Source organism: Macrosteles quadrilineatus, unplaced genomic scaffold, assembly GCF_028750875.1.
Source record: "Macrosteles quadrilineatus isolate MER2022 unplaced genomic scaffold, UCM_ALF_1.0 Scaffold_2__2_contigs__length_208266976, whole genome shotgun sequence".
Lineage (NCBI taxonomy): Eukaryota > Metazoa > Arthropoda > Insecta > Hemiptera > Cicadellidae > Macrosteles > Macrosteles quadrilineatus.
In genome coordinates, this window is record NW_026542595.1 from 164,300,308 (window position 1) to 164,320,441 (window position 20,134).

The 20,134-nt window shown below is 36.0% G+C and overlaps 1 protein-coding gene across 3 annotated transcripts in view; it reads left to right on the forward strand.

The window, feature by feature from the left end:
• The window catches only part of LOC128985364 (myelin expression factor 2-like), a 49,837-nt gene that overhangs the window by 22,948 nt on the left and 6,755 nt on the right, over window positions 1-20,134 (forward strand). The window contains exons 3-11 of one of the 3 annotated variants that reach the window (XM_054404791.1): window positions 202-356; window positions 3,798-4,094; window positions 5,039-5,129; window positions 5,725-5,940; window positions 6,491-6,583; window positions 9,114-9,140; window positions 9,480-9,653; window positions 10,123-10,412; window positions 10,962-11,097. In XM_054404791.1, coding sequence (XP_054260766.1) covers window positions 202-356; window positions 3,798-4,094; window positions 5,039-5,129; window positions 5,725-5,940; window positions 6,491-6,583; window positions 9,114-9,140; window positions 9,480-9,653; window positions 10,123-10,412; window positions 10,962-11,097 — 1,479 coding nt within the window. The remainder of the gene's footprint in view (window positions 1-201; window positions 357-3,797; window positions 4,095-5,038; window positions 5,130-5,724; window positions 5,941-6,490; window positions 6,584-9,113; window positions 9,141-9,479; window positions 9,654-10,122; window positions 10,413-10,961; window positions 11,098-20,134) is intronic. The other 2 variants (XM_054404792.1, XM_054404793.1) reach the window with 2 other exon arrangements.

A 20,134-nucleotide genomic window follows, 5' to 3' on the forward strand; every position in this document is an offset into this window, starting at 1 on the left:
AGACATCTTAGGTGGTAACGTAGTCTAGTTGATGTCACATAGGCCTACTTTGCATTTTGGGGGTTCAAATTTGAAACAAAATTGCAATATAATTTTTTTAGTTACCTTTCCCAATGCTGTTTTTCTTGTAACACTCAGTGTCAATATTCATAAAAACTGAATCCTTGTTTGTAGTTGTTAATGGTAATAACTTTTTTACAGTTGGAGAGGTTGCGTTTGTTGAATTGTTTGTCGATGAAAATGACAAACCCAGAGGTTGTGGAATCGTAGAGTTTGAGTCTAAAGACTTGGCACAGAAAGCAGTTGAAAAGATGCACAGATATGAACTCAAAGGAAGAAAACTAGTTGTTAAGGAGGTAAGGACTTGACCTATTATACACACCCCTGGGGCTATTTCGTACAAGGTAACTTTTTTTAAATTACCAATTTTAAATTTAAAAAAAGAAATAGTTCAGGGTGTCCACCAACCGGGAAAACCGGGAATTATGTGTGATTTTTTTGAACCAGGAAAAAACCGGGAACTGTGCATGAATTTTGTATTTAACCGGGAATTTTTTGCCTCGACCGCGGGAGACGACGATGACGTTCCCGTCACCGCGGAAGACGACGATGACGTTCCCGTGACCACGGGAGACGACGATGACGTTTCTGTGACCACAGAAGACGAGGACGATGTTTCCGTGATCGCGGAAGATGACGATGACGTTTCCGTGACCGCGGGAGACGATGACGACGTTTCCGTGACCGTGGGAGACGATGACGGCGTTTCCGTGACCGCGGGAGACGATAATAATAATAATAAAACGTCTTTTATTTAAAGCGGTTTTCAGGAACAATACTGTTTTTCAAAACTACTCAAGTCAATACATACAAAAGAAATATTACAATAACAATAAATGACTTATTAACTAACAATACCTTAACTTATATTTACAAAAGACATTTTTTGGAGTTCAGTCAAAAAGCTTTATAACTAAGTTTTTTTACATTTTCTGGCAGTTGGTTGTATTTCTGAGGAGCAAAAAAAGAAAATCCCTTTTTACCATATTCTAACTGGACGCGAGGCAAGTGCAGCAGGCCATCCTGTCTGTACTCCTCTCTCTCACATCTCTCCTAATCTTTAACTTATCTTTCAGATAAGTCGGTCTGCTAGTGTTGGTGACCCTATGAACAATATCCACAGTCTCTAACAAACATTCCGTCTGCACAGGCAACATCCCACTTTGCTTTCTGAAGGAAGATATGTGGTCAAATTTTCTCAAATCATATACAAATCTTAATGCATTGTTTTGTAAACGATTTATCAAATTAGTTTGTTCAATTGACAGACTGAAACCAAAGGCAGGCAAAGCATAATTAATGACAGGCATAACCAAAGACTTCACTATTTGTAGTTTTACATCTTCTGCCAGTATTTTCCTAAATCTATTAAACACCCTGAGCAAAGTCATGACCTTTTGAACGATTGATTTTACTTGTTTTGAAAATTTTAACTCCACGTCAATTGTGAGACCAAGAACTTTAATTGTCTCAGTAGACTTTAATATCATGTTCTCCAGAACTACATTGAGATCGTGTTTGTGAATTAAAGAATGCATGCTGCAAGAATTAGTAAAATGTAATAACGAGCACTTCTTAACATTCAAAGCCAGCCCATGGTTCTTAGACCAGTGAAAAATTTTCATCAAATCATGGTTTATCAACTGTTGTGCTTGCAAACTATCTGTGGGCTTGAAAGAAAAGAGAAGTTGCGAATCATCTGCATACGAAAACAGTGAGCAGTGAGATAATTCTTCACCCATGTCAGCAGTGTAAATAATGAACAACAGAGGCCCCAGTACACTCCCTTGAGGTACTCCACAGTTCTTTGGGAGAGGCTCCGAAAAGACACCATCCACCCTAGTTATCTGCTTCCTATTTACAAGGTAAGATTGAAACCAGCTTTGAGCTATTTCACCAAACTTGAAATCACCAAATTCACCAAATTTTAACTTGGCCATCAGCAACTCAAAGTCGACCGAATCAAATGCCTGGGAAAAGTCCAAAGCCACTAAAGCACTATCATCCTTTGCTCTGTAAAGCTGGTCCATTATATTTAACAAAGCTGAAGTGGTGCTAAAACCTCGCCTAAAACCGGATTGGTTTTCAGGTAAAACACGATCTATAAAAACCTCAATCTGACGATGACGACGTTTCCGTGACCGCGGGAGATGACGATGACATTTCCGTGACCGCGGGAGACGACGATGACTTTTTCGTGTCTGCGGGATACGACGATGATGTTTTCGTGACGGCGGGAGATGACGATGATGTTACCGTGACTTCGGGAGACGACGATGACGTTTCCGTGATTGCGCATGCGAACGATGACGTTTCCGTGACTGCGGGAAACGATGATGATGTCCAACAATATTGCTTGACGATGATGACCGCGGGAAATTATTTGAATTAAGCTACGATCGAGGAAGATTATGATAACTTTACTGTGATCGCGGGAGATGATTATAATGTTTCCGTTACCGCTGAACAATATCAGGGTTTTTTCACGACCACGGAAGACAGTGGTAATGTTACTGAGTGAGATTTTCAGGATTTTTCAGTTATTGCAGAAAATGATGATGGTGTCTCTACGACTGTGTTAGATGATTACAATATAACCTCGAGTTTGGCTTGAGCAAAAATTTCAAAATGGCACACTTCTAGAAAGTTTTTTTTTATATTTTTTTGTAATATCTTCATCTACCTTTAATGTGGTTTTTATTTAATGTGTTTAGAAGGGTTTAAAACATAAATTGGCTACGTGCAATTTTTGTAATTTCTGCATTATTATTTCTGTAGGCTACTTGGAAAACAACCCATTACTCCAAAATTATACTATATGAAAGTACATAAAGCCAGGGGTTCGTGTAGTAATCCTTCAGAAAATTTGGAAAAATTGTTATGATCAGTATTAAGAATCTATTTTTCAGGTGTCTGTACAGAGATTCGATAAATTTTGGTATTGACATATCACTATTTTTAGGAAGTTATTAATAAATTGCAGTTTTAAGGATTAGTTTTTAATTTTTTGATTATTTAATCAGTAATATATAAAAATTGAATACTTGTGTGTCAGGCAATATTACAGCAATCATAATTTTTTCCCCTTAACTGAGAATGCTCTTTCCGATAACTAAAATAGCGAGCTGTGTAAATGTGCTAAAACAGCATTGCGGGAGTTGGCGCAAACACATTGAAAATTTAGTATAAAAAGTACGACCTGAACTACCTGGATTTTTTTTTTACTCATGAATTTTTTCTGGTTGGCCTGGTGGACACCCTGTAGTTCCAAAATTATTATATACAATCAGTAGCCAAATAATTAAATTATATATTGCTTGTGTTTACATTACTTTTACTTCGTAATTTGCGATGTAACTACGAATCTCCCTTATGTGTACGGTATAGCCCCGCTCTCCCCTACTAATATTATTAGTTATATAATTGATAGTAACTGTAGGAAAAATATTAATCTGTAACACGAGTGCAAACTGCCTTTACTGCACTCGAGAACCTCGAGTAGACATTTCTCTCGTGTGCAGCAAATTGTCACTTCGCCCACTAGTTACACAAATAACTATTGAGATAGGTCAACGAGCTTGGTATGATTCTTGATCCATAAGGAATTAATCACTTTATCAAGTCTTATCAATAGCCTATCTCAGATCATGGATGCTGAAAATTAATTTCTCCTGTTTGAATAAATATTGACAATTTTGAATTGTGAAGTTTATATTTTTTGTTTGATTGTGTTGCAGGACTTTGACATAGAGAGAGACAGGCAGGGTCGTCCAGTGGGAGGAGGTGGTGGTGGTGGCGGCGGTGGAGGAGGTGGTGGACGGGGCAACATGGGAGGTAGAGACCTTGACATGGGCAACCGTTCCAACAACGCCAACAACCGCATGCGTGAGGTGGACCGGGGAATGGCGGGGACTATGGGCATGGGCGGAGGAGCCTCAGCCAACAAGTGGGGCAACACGTATGGACTCAGTCCTCAGTTCCTGGAGTCTCTACATATCTCTAGTCCACTGGTCACCAGAGTGTTTGTGGCCAATGTGAGTATCATCCATTTTAGTTGAATTTTAATAATTTGAAATTGCCCTACCTTAACAACAAGATTTTTGGAACCATAACTTTGGTTTATTTGATTGGTTATTACATGAATTTCACTATTCTAATGCAAATTTGGTCACTGAAAAACATTTACGATTTTTTTTTCTTAAACATAAATTGTCCAAATAGGCTACTCTTATTGTTAGCCTATTGTCCAAAACATCAATGCAACAAAAACATCGGTCACTTACCATAGATGTAAAAACGTCAGCTATCGACACTCATTTGTTTACGTCATGCTTGCAATCTAGTAGGTAGAATTATCGCTCGTGTGAACTGTTATGTCACCGGGCTGCGACAATTCTAGCCTCAGCCTACTCGCTTGCTAGATTTGTTGCTTCCCAGAACTTGACCCAAGTACCACACAGTCGCACGTCTGTTTCAACACGAGAAGCTTGGCTGTTGTAGTCTCAGTCTGTTACACAGATCATCTAAGTGAGTAGCTGCTTCAGTAGACTGTAAACATAACCTGGACTCTGAGCTTTCTGACAGTTAACTGAGTAGAGACTCCGCGGGACAGGCCGGATAACGGTTTTTTTTTTCGGTTAAACCGACGTCCCCAAAAACTCGTTAAAACAGACCGTTTAAGTGCATATTGTACAGTATTGACTTAAATTTAGGAGAGCATTGTATTTAGACACGGCACTTTTATTTTGATCACTGGTCTCAAATCTTTATCACGAGAACCGTCGTTTCAGTACCGCCCACTTCCTGTCGATCCAGTGGTGTTAAACCAATGAGCTGATACAAATTGTCAGGTTAAAGAGATGTCATTTCCGCCGAGTGTAGTCCGGTTACACCAATGTCCCGGTTAAAAGGTATCCGTATAAGAGGGAGTCTACTGTATGAGTTTTTACTTCTGGTTTATTTTCCAATTATTTTACAGCTGGATTATAAGGTTGATGAGAAGAAGCTACGAGATGTGTTCAAGTTGGCTGGCCGTGTTCTAAATGCTGAGATAAGCTTGGATAAGGAAGGTAATGAAAATGTCATTAAAATGTAAAATTAAACTATTTAGTAGAGGATAGAGGCTGCAAGTTTCTGTAAAGTGCAAGACTTCTGCAAGGTTTAAACACCAACAGATTAGTAAAAATAGTATAAACAAATTGGAATTATAGTAGATAAATTTGCTAATAGCACAATTCACAAGCGCAAACAATTTCTATACTCAAAGAATTGCAGCTTTAAAATGTTAATAGCACTCTTACAATGTGAATTTAGTTTGAACACTCAACTGATGTACAACACTGTACAAACCAAGGGTTGGCTGGACCAGGGAATTCTGTAGAAGATGTTATAATAAGGGAGAAGGGTATGGCCTTGAAAAATTACCACGGCTGGGTTAACTGAGGAGCAGTTTATTAGGCTGCGCATCGCAACACCGAGCAGAGTTTAAATGCCAGTTTTGACGTATTGATCTTGTTCAAACCACAGTTGTCATTCATTAACTAATAGTCAACATTCAAATTATGCTGGAAAATTAGCAGCCATGATATTTTAACATTGATTTGAATTAAAGAAGTTTCAAAATGATGACTGTTTGGATAAAGAACGTTCTATTGTATGTTGCAGGTAAGAGCAGAGGGTTTGGTGTGGTGGAGTATGAACACCCAGTTGAGGCAGTGCAGGCTATCTCCATGTTGCACAACCAGATGTTATACGACCGGAGATTGTCGGTGAGGATGGACCGCGTAGACAAGCCTGATGGACCTCCCAAACTGCCTGAGGGACTCAAGGGCCTCGGCATGGGATTGGGCGCCAACGGTACTCCCCTGCAAGATGTCACCAGTAAGTGATCAACCCTAGTACCACTTTCAAAATTTCATTCTTAGCAAATGTTATTTTTCTTAAGTCCCGAACAACTGTATGTTTTTGATTTAAGGACCACAGAAGCCTGAACCACCTTTCAATTTGTTAAAATTGTTACATTTGTATTTACAGTAGACTTCCTCCTATCCGGACTCCTCGGGACCGAGGCCAGTCCGAATAACGGTTTTTCCGGTTAAACCGACATCCCCAAAAACTCATTAAAACGGACTGTTTACTGTGATAAGTATTCGACTTAAATTTAGGAGAGTATTGTATTTAGACACGTGATCACTGGTCTCAAATATTTCCCACGAGAACAGTCGTTTCAGTACTGCCCATTTCCTGCCTATCTAGTCCGGTTAAACCAATGTGCTGATAAAAATTGTCCGGTTAAACAGATGTCATTTCCGCCGAGTGTAGTCCGGTTAATCCGATGTCCGGTTTAAAGGTATCGGATAAGAGAGAGTCTACTGTACCCTCCATTAAACTATAAAAATTCATAGACAATATATTATTATGTTGATTTCAGGAAACCTTCCTAGCATAGCGCAGAACATTCAACCGACAAATCTGAATCTGGCCAACCAAGTAGCGGCTCCTTCCCTGACACAAGCAGCTCTAGGTATGATCAGCTTATCCACATCATAGCTATGGAATAGCTCAATAATTCATGTTATTTTATAGCAGATTGTGTATCAAAAATTTTTTATGACACAATCATTGTAACTTTAAAGTTAAAAGTCGGATATTTTTTAGTTTGGTCATCCATCTATCATGATAATTTAATAAAAGCCCTATCCTATCGGTAAAGAATAATAGTCAAGATTTAGTTTTTTTTTTTTTATCTAAAAACACTGCATGTGGTCTTAGAACATTTATATATACTAGGGGTCTGCGGGTCCCCGATTTTTTCGGGTCGGGTCGGGCCAGCGGAAGGCCCGAGACACCGGGTCGGGTCAGAGATTTGTTCGGGCCAAGATCGGGTCGGGCCAAAAAAAATAATTATTAGGCTATTTTTAAAGTTATAATAAATAATTTTCAAAGAAACACTCTTATATACATTATTACAGAGGAATTAAAATGTTAAAATTAGAATTAAATATTAAGTTTGCTCACGTTTAAGAACAAAGACACAACAGAGCAATTATTGCCTTACTGTCACTAGCCAGAGCCAGTCGTCTACTGACAGACAAAACAAAAGCCGTGACGCAACAGTGCAAAGAAAACGAAGTCAAAAGAAAGACTATTTATCCAGAGGTACCAGTTTAATTATTTATTGTTTATTCCATACCTAGTTTAAATTATATTTTAGTATTTTATTTACATAATAAATTATAAACAAAAGAAATATCTGATATAGTGTACAGATCTGTATCTTGTTCTTTTATTTTCCTATTGTCCTTTTTGTCATTCAGTAACAAAACAAAACAACACTTCTGATCGTCTGGTTCGGCATTTTATGGTCACCATTTATTTTTTTTTTTTAAGTATCAAGTATCAACAAGTCTACAAAGAGGTTAGGCCTAAATATTTTATAATTTTATGAAAGTAGTTTTCATCAGTAAAATTATTTTTTTCTTAAGTTGGATTGAGTTTCAAAAAACATATTTCTAAGATCCAATACAATATTTACAAGACACAAACTACCATGAATTAATTTCTTTGGAAATTATCTGTAACAGTTTTATATTTTTGAATAAAGAAAATATATCTTTTTGTCTCTACTTCCTTGTTTTGTTACTTGTATTTTGTCAGCAATTGGAACAACCGGGTGGCGTAATAGGGGCGGGGGAGGGGGAGGGTCTATGACCTTGATTGTCCCCGGGCCTGGCTCGGGTTGTGTAAGAGGGGTGGGGAGGGGAGGGGAGGGGGAGGGTCTGTAACCTTGAGTGTCCCCGGGCCCGGCTGTGAGAGTGATTCATGGTTTTTTGTTTACATTCTACTACCCTTCCTTCCGAGAAAAAGACCCTACAGTTTCAAAAACATTGACTTACAGTATAAAAACATTGAGTTGTGTTGCTAATTAGGGCACTATAATTTCTCTGCTGTCTGCTTATGTTGCCAAATTAGCATTTAACTTTCTTTTCTCTTGATTTAATATAATTTTCTATATATTAAGAGTTCCTTTTCGGGTACCTAATAATTGTGATATTGTTTGACTTGAGTTTATGGATTTTTAATTCTTTTCATTTATTAGCTAAAATCAGTTGTTTTAGGATTTTAATCTCTTGCAATACCTATAACTGTGCCTATAACTGTGTATCTATAACTGTGTATGACATGATATGCAATTTTTACAGTCTTTACTATAACTATACCATAAACAATGTATGTGTGTTATTTATTGTTTTAGAGTTGTATAATAAATTAGTTTACACAATATCTTTTCTTCAATGAGTTCTCCACTTGTCATGTTGCTTAGTCTATTACTATTTTAGGCCCTATAAAAAATAATTCCTATGTAAAGCTGTAGGCATACTAATGCCAATAATAGATAATTCTTTATTTATAATGATGTATCTAATAATGCTATTGTAAGTGTGAGAGGAGGTTAGGAGGCAGGGAATGAATGATTCATATTGCATGGTGGAAACATAGAATTTTTATTTTCTTCTTGCTTGCAGTCTTGAAGCCACAGGCCCTAAACTTGTGATAAGGTTAATTGATTTGTTTATGATCCATTTATATTAAGTTCCATTACAAACTTGTTGTAATATAGCTGTTTAGATATTTCAACAGTTATGAAAATGGGAAAGAATGGCTTGATAAAAAAAATTATTTTCTTCTTTCTTGCAGTTGAGGCAACTCCTAAGCTGTAAACAAGTTATGAACATGAAATAATATACATAAATACAATCTTTTTCCATATGTTATTTTCAAGTAATATTATAAAAACAGATAGGAGTTAAAAAAAGAAAAAAAATCCGGTAATTAATAATTTTTGGCCCGACCCGATTTTGGCCCGAAACCCGAGGACCAAAATTATTGGCCCGACCCGACCCGACCCGAACCAAAAAAGTCTGACCCGCAGACCCCTAATATATACCTATAGTTTTCCTTAATTGATTAGGTATTTATCAACCTAATAATTTTAAAAGCTATTGTGGCTTGGTTATCAGTAAAAACTAATCTTTCATTTTAACTCTTTTTAGGACCAGCGGCAGCCTTAGCAGCTAGAGGTAATATTCCCCATTACTCTTGTTTTTGGCTTTAAATAATTTTGTTTTGTTTTAGGCTTTTATAGTTAGAAGCAAGAAAATGTAACTGGCAACAAAAAATTTTAGCTAAAAATGTCGCTAATAAATTGCATACTGTCATTGGTTAGTGAGTTAAAAATTTAGATTGTTTTTTTCCCAATCTAACTCTCAGTATAATTTAAGCAACTAAAAATTAAAAGCAAAATCAAGATTTAAAAGAATACTAACATCACCTTACTTCTAGATACTTCATTAGTTCTTTCAGCATGCCCCGCATATGGATTTTATTTATTAACTTGTAATGTGTGTTCTGTTGACTAGACATGCTGCCTAGCCTAGGAGGCGCCGGTGCAGCAGGTCTTGGACTTGGTGCTGGGGATCTCAGTGGTCTAGGCGCCGGGGGACTCAGCGCTGCAGCTCTTGGCGGCTTTGCACCCAACAACCCTCTCATGGCCCAACTCAACGCAGCAGGCAACAGCCTACTGGGGGCTGCAGGTAATAAACAACATTGACCAAATACCCTACTAACATTTTCTTTAGGAGAACTCTATTTTACCTCATAGATAAGACACTTTTAGGTTTAGTTTTATCTGCAATTTTTCTACTTACATACTTTGATTATTTAAATTGATTCATCTATTATTTAAACAACCTAACCTAACTTAAAACAAAAATGTGTCAGTTAAAAGGGTTTTATTTGTTTTGAAGAGTTTTTTGTGCTTAAACCTGGATAACTTTGTTTTTAGTATCTTATGTTATGTGAACTAAATAATTAGTAGGCCTACTTTTATACTTTTCAGTAGACTGTCAAATAATGTTTTTATCATCTCTATTTTTGTTTTCTTTTCTGGATATTGTTGCTATATTTTAAAGTCATGCTTCTGGTCTAGTTCTAAGGTCAGTGTGTTCAAAATGTGTGAATGTAAAGTCAAATGTTACTTCAGTTTTTACTTTGTTTTGGTAGTGCCAACATACTCTACCATTTCAGGTGGACTGGGTAACAACCTAGGAGGCGGTGGACTTGGAGGAGGTCTAGGAGGTGGACAGCTGGGCGGTGGCGGCCTAGGAGGCGGTGGAGGAGGTCTAGGCGGTCGGGACTTTGACTCCCTCAGTGCAGCTCTAGGAGGCGGTGGTGGAGGAGGTGGAGGATTCAACTCCAACAACATGGATAGAGACTTCCACCGGCCACCTCCTAACAACATGTCTGGCAATGGTAGAGGCGAGCCCCTTAGTGACACTATCATGATTAAGAATGTAAGTTGCTCAATCATGCAGAACATTCTGATTCTATTATTTTTTTTTTCTTTAAAAGAAGCCTAATGTTGTGTAATATAGTAAATATTTTGATAAGCATACTTAGAAAGAGAACAGCCCCTTCATATCTAACTCACCGTTAAGTCCCAGTTTGGCTACAGGAGGCTACAGGATAACAAATTGCATGCAACTTTGTAGAATGTTATCACATAGTTTTAATAGTCAGGGGTGTAGAAATATGTAGTGTTTGGTTAATAATATATTTGTACAAATGTTGACCACCTAGGCCTCTATTCAAGTCAATTAGGCAATGTATCATTTTATTGTTCCTAAGTTTTCCTAAAGAAACATTTTTTATGTACCTATGTTATATTATTGTTTTGTCTTTGTGAAGATCTTTTGGGGAAAAATTAAGAAACTATACATTTATTTTGGATCAAGATCATTGTGCAACCATGATGATGATGTTAAGCAAAATTCAACCATTAGTAGTTTGTTTATGAGGAAGTTGTACCGACTCGGTAACATGATGTCCTGTTTGTTTTACAGCTTCCGCCCTCCGCAACTTGGCAACAGCTGAAGGACAAGTTCAGAGACGCAGGAGATGTCAAGTTCGCTGAACTGAGAGGAAAAGACATTGGAATCATCCAGTTCACCAGCAAATGGGATGCAGAACGTGCCCTCAGTATCCTTTAAAACACTAATCGAGTATTATATATTACTAGAGAACCCGTGCGGCTCTTATAGTATGAAACATAACGCCAAGGAAAACGTTATGCTTAAATTCGAGTAATTCTAGTTACATCTTAGAGTTGGTTAAGCACTTGTTTTGTTACAAACTAATTTTAAAAAATCTCTATTTGCATCGTCAAGGTTCACCTACATTATTTCTGCTCTCAGTTTTAACTGATACTTTTAATGAATGCTAAACGCTCCGCTTCAATTCGTGTTGACATGTTGCAACAGTTGTTCCAGCATTGAGAATTGAAGAAAACTGTTGCCTAACTGATAACCTGTGTTAAATAATTTAAGTTGGGTCATTTTATTTCTTTGATTTGATACATCCCCCTAAACCAACGAATTTTTTTCCGTAGAGAATCCTGAAAAGTGGGGTGATATCAACCATTTTATGTGCTCCATTTTTTACCCAAAAACTCTGGGTTACCAACTGGACAGCCATAATCTGCTTTGAATAGGCTAAAGCAGCAACACCATTGAAAGTTGGTTAACATATTTTAACGTGTTGTCTGTCAGTCACAGTATATACCCCGCATCAGAACATTCTAACGTTGTTCAGTGGAGTTTCTCTTAATACCTGTCCCAAAGTTTTGAAAGTATGGATTCATTTGTCGAAATAGGTTGGATATCTCCTGTATCTATAAGATTTGGATAGCAATTTTCAATTTCTCTTTTTGAACAGCGTATATTATTTGCCTCTCCTGAATCATAAAAATAAACTTGATAACTACTCGATCGTTGAATTTATGTTAATAAACACTAACTCCTTCACTTATGTTTAGTCTAATATTGCCACTAAAACTTTAAATAACAAATATGTTTTTGAAACTTCTTATTTTTTACTTGAAATGTCTGGATTGTATTGGTGAATTCAAAAAACTTTGTGAAGTAAAAAAACTTTGTATAAGTTTGTCCAAGGAACTGGCAACATAACCTAGAAGTAAACAATCCATTTGCGTTTTTTCTCAATTGAAGTAGAGCGAGTAGGCCTAATACAAACGTTTACAATAAAAACATAAGGTCCGCCAAGATTTGGTATAATCTTGGTACTTGAACTTACAAAGGCCAAGGCATTATTATAGTTTCTACTAAATGTTTTGAAATATCTCTATTTGTCAGTGTCAAAAGTAAACATTTCTTGCATGCATTCATTAATTGATCTGACATTAGGCAAGTTTACTTTACCACCATGAGAATACTATGTCCTTTGTATATTTTTTCACTTCCAAAGTAAGTTGCATAACAGAACTGGCAAATATTATTCATCTCACCAAGTGAATGTGTATCTGGATAGGTATCTGTTAGACCAGGCATCTCTTTTTTCTACCCTTTCATACGCATAAAATATCCTATTATTAATTGTCACCTCCTCCCGTTTTCAATATTTCTTCTTTGAACTCAAGGCATTTTCTGTTCTTCCAGCAAAACTGATTAACTGTTTAACTTGGTCTTAACCTACTGAATATTACAAACAATAATATTTACTCCCAAAAAGCTAATGAGTTTCTTTTTATAAACAGCTGTTTTTTGTTTTTAAATTTGTTCTATGTATTTCTTATGGGGAAAACCCGACATTTGAGAGGGTCTCACGCCCTTAAGAGTAGGAATTTTAAAATTCTAAAACCTTATTGCAAAACTACATATTGAGACAAATTTTTTGACACCTTAAACGTTGAAATTGGTCCACCAATAAGGGAGGAGTTGCGTTAACAAAAAACTGCTTCACGTATTATAAATATAGACTAGTGAACCCGTGCGGCTCAACGCGCCGCAAAAATACATACATGAATTTAGAAAACAAATTCATACTGTCATATATTGACTCTGAGTCGAAAATAAAATACAGTAATGAATGAAGCCTTAGAAGGAAAGCAGTCCATCAATTTTCTAGCTCCATATGTCTTATATTTAGTAAATTAATAAGCTATCAAGTATTTCATAGTTATTTTAAGATTTTATAACACATTTAATAAAACATTTTAATAAAACCAATATGTAGCATATTTGAAGAACATAAAAATGCTTCTTGAAGAAACCCCTTTTAAAAATAAACACAAAAAAACCTATTTTATTGACAACAGTACTTCCTTGAATTAACTTACTAAGTTTTTATATGTGAAATCACCTTCAGGAAGATTACCCTGGTCAGAATTTTCCGTGATGAATATGTGTACACCATCAAATATGTAGCCCTACTTAAAGCAACACATAGTTGCCCATGACTGAAAACTGGTCTGGGCAAGAACAGTACTATTCTTTTAAGTGATTGCCCTTGTGCTTTATTGATTGTCATTGCAAATGACAAAGCTTATGGAAATTGGCATCTTCCCATTTTAAATGTTAAGTTTGTTTAAGACGGGCACATTTTTATTCTCGGAATCAAAATATGTCCCCCCGCACTTGTTCTAGTTAGGACTTTCAAACACACACATTCTATTAAATTGTTACCGGTAACCATTTTGGTCACTTGGAGCCTTGTTCCATTAATGAGGCTCTTTGGTGTATTGATATTCCTCATCAATAAAACCACACTGCCCCCTTGTTTAAAATCAATCTGTGCCTTGGCAATCCACTGACCTCTATATTGTTTAAAAACTCTGTTGGACATTCTAGATGTGTGTTTAAATTATCTGCAAGCAAACTATCAATGCTTTCGTACACCTTGGGCTCACCTGGCAATTTATCCAAAACTTTGTTGTTGATCAAACCACAGACACAGTTTTTGGAGCTAAAATAGCTTTGTCTTTTATTTGACCATTTTGTATACTTTCAACGACGTTTGGGTGGATGAAATCAACAGGGCATCCAACTCCAAGCAATTTTGCTGGCAAAATAAGGAATCAATTAGCTTAAGCCTATTTTGACTCTTTTATTTTCTACTTATGCATGTATTGCGTCATGAAGGTTCATATAGCTCTGCTCGAAGTTTTGGCTGTTCCCTAAACCGAGACGTTCACCTTCAATTCTCATAAAAATTTCAACTATATATTGAAGTGTAACCTTACCACAACAGCAGAATACTGAAGTCTAACAGATAGCCTGTGGGCCGCGAACTGCAAATGTGTAACAGTGTTCCAGTGTGTAGTTGCCCGATCAATCAGTGTGTAAGGCTATTGGATCAAGACCTGAAGAGTGTAGCCTACAGCCAAATCTTCTAAGGTTCCACTTTTAGGATACACAACAATTAATAAAATAACATATTTTTGTATAGAAACAAACTTGAAGTAGAGGATTTGTTTTGTTTTGATTTATAAATAAATTGTCTGGTAGATCAGCTGTTTCATGTCAAATTAATGATTGTCAAAGATTTGTGATTTTGAATGTTACAGTACAGTTTTGTAAATCATGGTAACTTATTCTCAACTAAATTTTACTATTCTTCACATTAAAATAAAGTAGTATGATCCATTATGAGTACACTTTAAGGTATCCAAAACATGATTAAACTTAATATACATTTACAGGTATAATACACACCGATTTCTTATGTAGTAGACTTTGACTATTTTCAACCAAAAACATATGTTTTTATAAATAAAAATTATCTCCCATGTTATCCTTATGGAGAAAAAACTGACTTTAAGGGCCTCTGACGCCTTTACCAACGACTTTATAAAAAATCTAACAGGGTGTCCACATTCTGGAAAGTCAGGGATAGTCAGGGAAAGTCATGGAAATCTATTCTGGTCATTGAAAGTCATGGAAATAGGCAAAAGGTCATGGAAAGTCATGGAAATCCCCAATGATGGATAGGTTTGACGGGACTTTTCAATGCTCTAGTCGGCCATAACCCCGACTATTGTAGCATTTTTTTTTTTCACAAATGCACGACAATTTAATTTAATACATTTGTATAGGTTTATGAGTTTTGAGTTTGTAATAGTTCAATACAATCTGTCCCTACTATATATTATAATTGAATTTAATATTTGTAGAATATTGTTACAACAATAGTGTATATTGAAATGTTACAACTTTATTATTACAACTCAAATTGGAATATAAATAATAGGCTATTGTTATAATGTTTAGAGTTGTCTTAAAGTTAAGTCTTTCTTAAGTTAAAAGCTAAATTTAGTAAACACTAAACTCAATAAAAATCAATAATAAAAAGTATATCGGAAGGAGAAAAGAAAGAGGAGAGAGAACTTGGCCAGCTACGGGGACGGAGGAGGCTGGGTTTTCTTATTTTCTTCCTTATTTTGAATACCATATTTTTGCAAAATTGATTACTCCATTGTTATCTGTTAATATATATATCAGTATTTTCTGTGAAATTACTTGTCTAGGCAGTAGGCTATTATCTGTGTGTACGTATGTTATATATAATTTTCAAATAAAATTCGTGAGTCATGGAAATCAATGTTAAATGGTCATGGATAGTCATGGAAAGTCATGGAAATTAATGAGAAATTTTCTGTGGACACCCTGTCTAATATCGTTGGGCACAACTACACGTTTTAACCTTTATTTTGAGACCTCAAACGTCAAAATCGGGCGAATAATAACAGAGGAGTTTGATTAACAAAAAACGGCTTAGCCTATTATATATATAGATTTGTTCAGTTTTTTGAAGAAATAGCACTAGGCTTGAAAAAAAACGTCAAGGAAAAATAAATGGGTATACAACAAACGTACATATCTAAGAATAGTCTGGGCGTCAGCTAGGGGGACCTGGAAATTTGGGTGGACAAAGGTTTTTTTTTCAGTTTGATTACGAATATGCCGGGTGTCACTTTGGGACCCTTGGGCAAACGCCGCCATATTGAAAAAATGGTGGCCAAAACTGGGATTTCTCTAAATAACTTGAAAGTTTAAGAGATTTTTGTGAAGAGACATGAAATAAATAGCGTAAAATTTTACTCAAAAATGATGTTCAGTAATTTTTGTTAACCCTCCCAGTGTTACTTGACGAAAATTCGACAAGCAGCACACTTTGTGTAGTGTTACTTGTCGATTTTTCGACAAGCAGACATCGTTTACGGCGAAGGCTCTATAACTGACTGAATCGGATTGAACTGGATCGAGTTAGGTATCGTTCTTTCCGTTTCATTCTAAGCTTTCTCCAGAGGTCTGTCTCAGCGCTGTACGTTATCTGAGCTGATCGTAATATGTAGCAGACAGCTGACGTGCGTGTATTTGTAAACAGCTAGGTTACCCTCCAACCACTGACTGATGTGTTTTATTACGTTTATCATTGTTTTAGTGTTAAAAATCAAAAGTAGTGATATACGTGTTGCATTATAAGAAGATTTAAGTGGTTTTGAAGTGCTGGTTGATGATCCTGAAGAAGTAGGTAGTGATATTGATGTAAATTATCAGCCAGATTCCTAGCTATGGTTAGGCTATGCATTCTTAGCTAAACGCTATGTACTGAAATCTGTTTTTTGCCCATAACTTATTTATTTGCAAATCTACTTCCTTATATTATTATATATTTGTAATCCTCATAAAATTTAGAACAAAGTGGCTATTTTCAAATATTTATAGGCCTATAATTTATACAATTTCATTGAGCGCGAACTTATTTTTTTTTTGAAAATTTTCAAAATTATATTTTTTTTTACCTAAAAAATTTTTTTTTTTAAATTTTCCTTATGTTTTATATATAATATTGAAGCCCATGATTTTCCAAACAAAATGGTATATAGAACATTAGAATTAACATTGTTTTAAGCTTCTCAGATCCGTTTTAATAAAACCTTGCAAATGCGCCAAAAATAGGTGGACATTAAGGCCTAAACTATGGACACTTGGGGGGTTAACCTCGAGCATGGTTTTAGCATAATTTTATAAATTTGTTATTAATAACTAAAAACATGAAAATACTCATGACGTATTACACAGATTCTTTAGTAAACATAGTTATAAAATGCAATGCATATTTGTACAAGTAACCTTTGTTAAAAAATAATTGTTAGTGCCTTCTAACTCCCCTCAGTCAAAATCAGAATCAGTAAAAAAAACCTTTGTCCACCCAAATTTCCAGGTCATCGTAAATTATAATGGGTCGGAGCCCAGACTAGAAAAGTATCAGGCATTTGATAGCACCCAACATAATTTGATATTTCCATAGGCTTTTTAGAGTAGCCTTCCATGTTAAATACTTCCTTCTGTAAAAGTTCCCTTAGAGGAGTAACATCAAAATGTGTTGTGAACCTTGGGTCTATTGGCAGTAAAATATCGGGAAATCTTTCCTTAGGCAAGTCAGTCACGTGTCATATTTCTTGTCCTTTAATTTATAAATGTGTCTGGTGTTATTTTGCAGATAAAAACCAAGATTTGTTCTTACAAAACAATACAGCTAGCATACCTTGAAACTGTTTCACTCGTAGAAAAAAATAAAAGTCTAATTACATTCTTTAAAGTAATTGAAAATAGGCTAACATTCTGAGATAAGTTCATGGTATATTTAATTTGACGTGAGAACAAAATTCAGATCTGCTTGTTGCTCTAGCAGTAAAGTAAATGATTATCACACTTCCCAGTCTACTGAAACAATTTGAGTAGGCTATTATTGGGATATGGTTGTAAGTAACGTGTAATGCACCTATAGGAAAGATGAACAAGTATTGTGACTTAAAAAAAAAAAAAAAACCAAGGAGGAAGACAATTAAAGGAAAATTGGGAGCCTTGGAAAGTAATCTTTCTATTTTTTTATATTTTTTTTCATAGGCCTAATTAAAGATTTTAATATTCGTTTAACAAACCCCTTTAAAGTTTTAGGAAGTATTAAAATGAACTCATATGACACTTAGTGATGGTCGAATCGAGGAATTTTGAATCTCGAGTCCCAAAAATAATTACAAATGGGCTTATGGTGATTAAAAAAGCAAGTGAATGGAATAGAAACCATAAAAAATCATATTACACTAACAATAAATGACTACTCTTTGCAATGAAAAGTTACGTAATTACTTTTGACACACGGAAAAAATAGGAGCCATAGAACGTAATCTTTCTATTTTCTTTTTTTTCCATAGGCCTAACTAAAGATTTCAATATTCGTTTAACAAATGCCTTAAATGTTTTAGGAAGTATTAAAATGAACTCATATAACAATTAGTGATGGTCAAATCCAGGAATTTCGACTGTCGAGTCCCAAAAAACATTACAAATGGGCTTATGGTGATTAAAAAAGCAAGTGAATGGAATAGAAACCATAAAAAATAATATTACACTAACCATAAATGACTACTCTTTGCAATGAAAAGTTACATAATTACTTTTGACACACGGAAAAAATAACAGAACCCTTATTAACCTAAATCGAACAGTCGGTCGGTATACTTTATTTGGACGGCAAATATTCATTATAAGTTATTTATGGTTGTTGTAGGTACACTTGTTAATTTTAAATTTGTTGATCGATAGCATGCTCTATTCATAAAATGGCAATGTCACAGTACTGTATATTACAACGTCAATAACCTCTATGGTTATGCAACGTCACAGTATATGCCTTATAATTCTATTTAAAAAAATTAGGGATGGACGAGATTGGATTTTTAGTTCGAGACGAGACGAGACGAAATTTTTGAGCGGAGCGAGCGAAGCTCTTATACGTCGACTTTTATGCATTTCGTAATACGCAAACTCCTCCTAGACGGCTGAATCAATCGTTTTCAAATTTTGCATGGTGATAAAGACCATACCGGTGAGTGCCAACATCTATATGGCGTTAAAAAAGTCTCTCAGGAATCCGCCCCACTGGGTCACAAAGTTTCAATGTAATCCTTATGGAAGCAGTATTTGACACATAAACAAAGACATATGATCAGCTGTTGACTTTTGAATGCAGTAGATAAATAAATAGCTGATAGCATTATGCCACAGATATTAGAACATAAACGGTGGTATGGATCATAAATATAATCAAATGACGACACTAGCTTGAGGTCCGTGACGTAGGAAGTGGTGAAGGAAGTAGTAAAGGTGAGCAGTCTGGAGTGTGGAAACTGTTTAAGACGATTAGATTTAGGTAGGTATCTGCATTCCTAAAATTTTATGGGAAGGGAGGAAAACGGGTCCGTGACGTAGGAAGTGGTGAAGGAAGTAGATTTAGGTAGGTATCTGCATTCCTAAAATTCTATGGGAAGGGAGGAAAACGGGTCCGTGACGTAGGAAGTGGTGAAGGAAGTAGTCAAGGCGAGCTGTACGGAGTGTGGGAACTGTTTATGACGATTAGATTAAGGTATCTGCATTCCTAAAATTCTATGGGAAGGGAGGGAAACAGGTCCACGACGTAGGAAGTGGTGAAGGAAGTAGTCAAGGCGAGCTGTGCGGAGTGTGGGAACTGTTTATGACGATTAGATTAAGGTATCTGCATTCCTAAAATTCTATGGGAAGGGAGGGAAACAGGTCCGCGACGTAGGAAGTGGTGAAGATAGTATTAAGGGTGAGCTGTTCGGGGTATCGGATCTGTTTATGACCATTAGATTAAGGTATTTGCAATCCTAAAATGCTATGGGAAGGGAGGAAAACAGGTCCGCGACGTAGGAAGTGGTGAAGGAAATAGTTAAGGTTAGCTGTGCGGAGTGTGGAAACTGTTTATGACTATTAGATTAAGGTATCTACAATCTTAAAATGCTATGGAAAGGGAGGAAAACAGGTCCGCGATGTACGAAGTGGTGAAGGAAGTAGTCAAGGCGAGCTGTCCGGAGTGTGTGAACTGTATATGACGGTTAGATTTAAGGTATCTGCAATCCTAAAATGCTATGGAAAGGGAGGGAAACAGGTCCGTGACGTAGGAAGTGGTGAAGGAAGTAGTAAAGGCGAGTTGTCCGGAGTGTGGGATATGTTTATGACCAATGATTAAGGTATTTGCAATCCAATAATGCTAAGGGAAGGGAGGTAAACAGGCCCGTGACGTAGGAAGAGATGAAGGAAGTAGTAAAGGCGAGTTTTTCGGAGTGTGGGAACTGTTTATGACGATTAGATTAAGGTATCTTGGTATATACAATCTTGAAATTCTATGGGAAGAG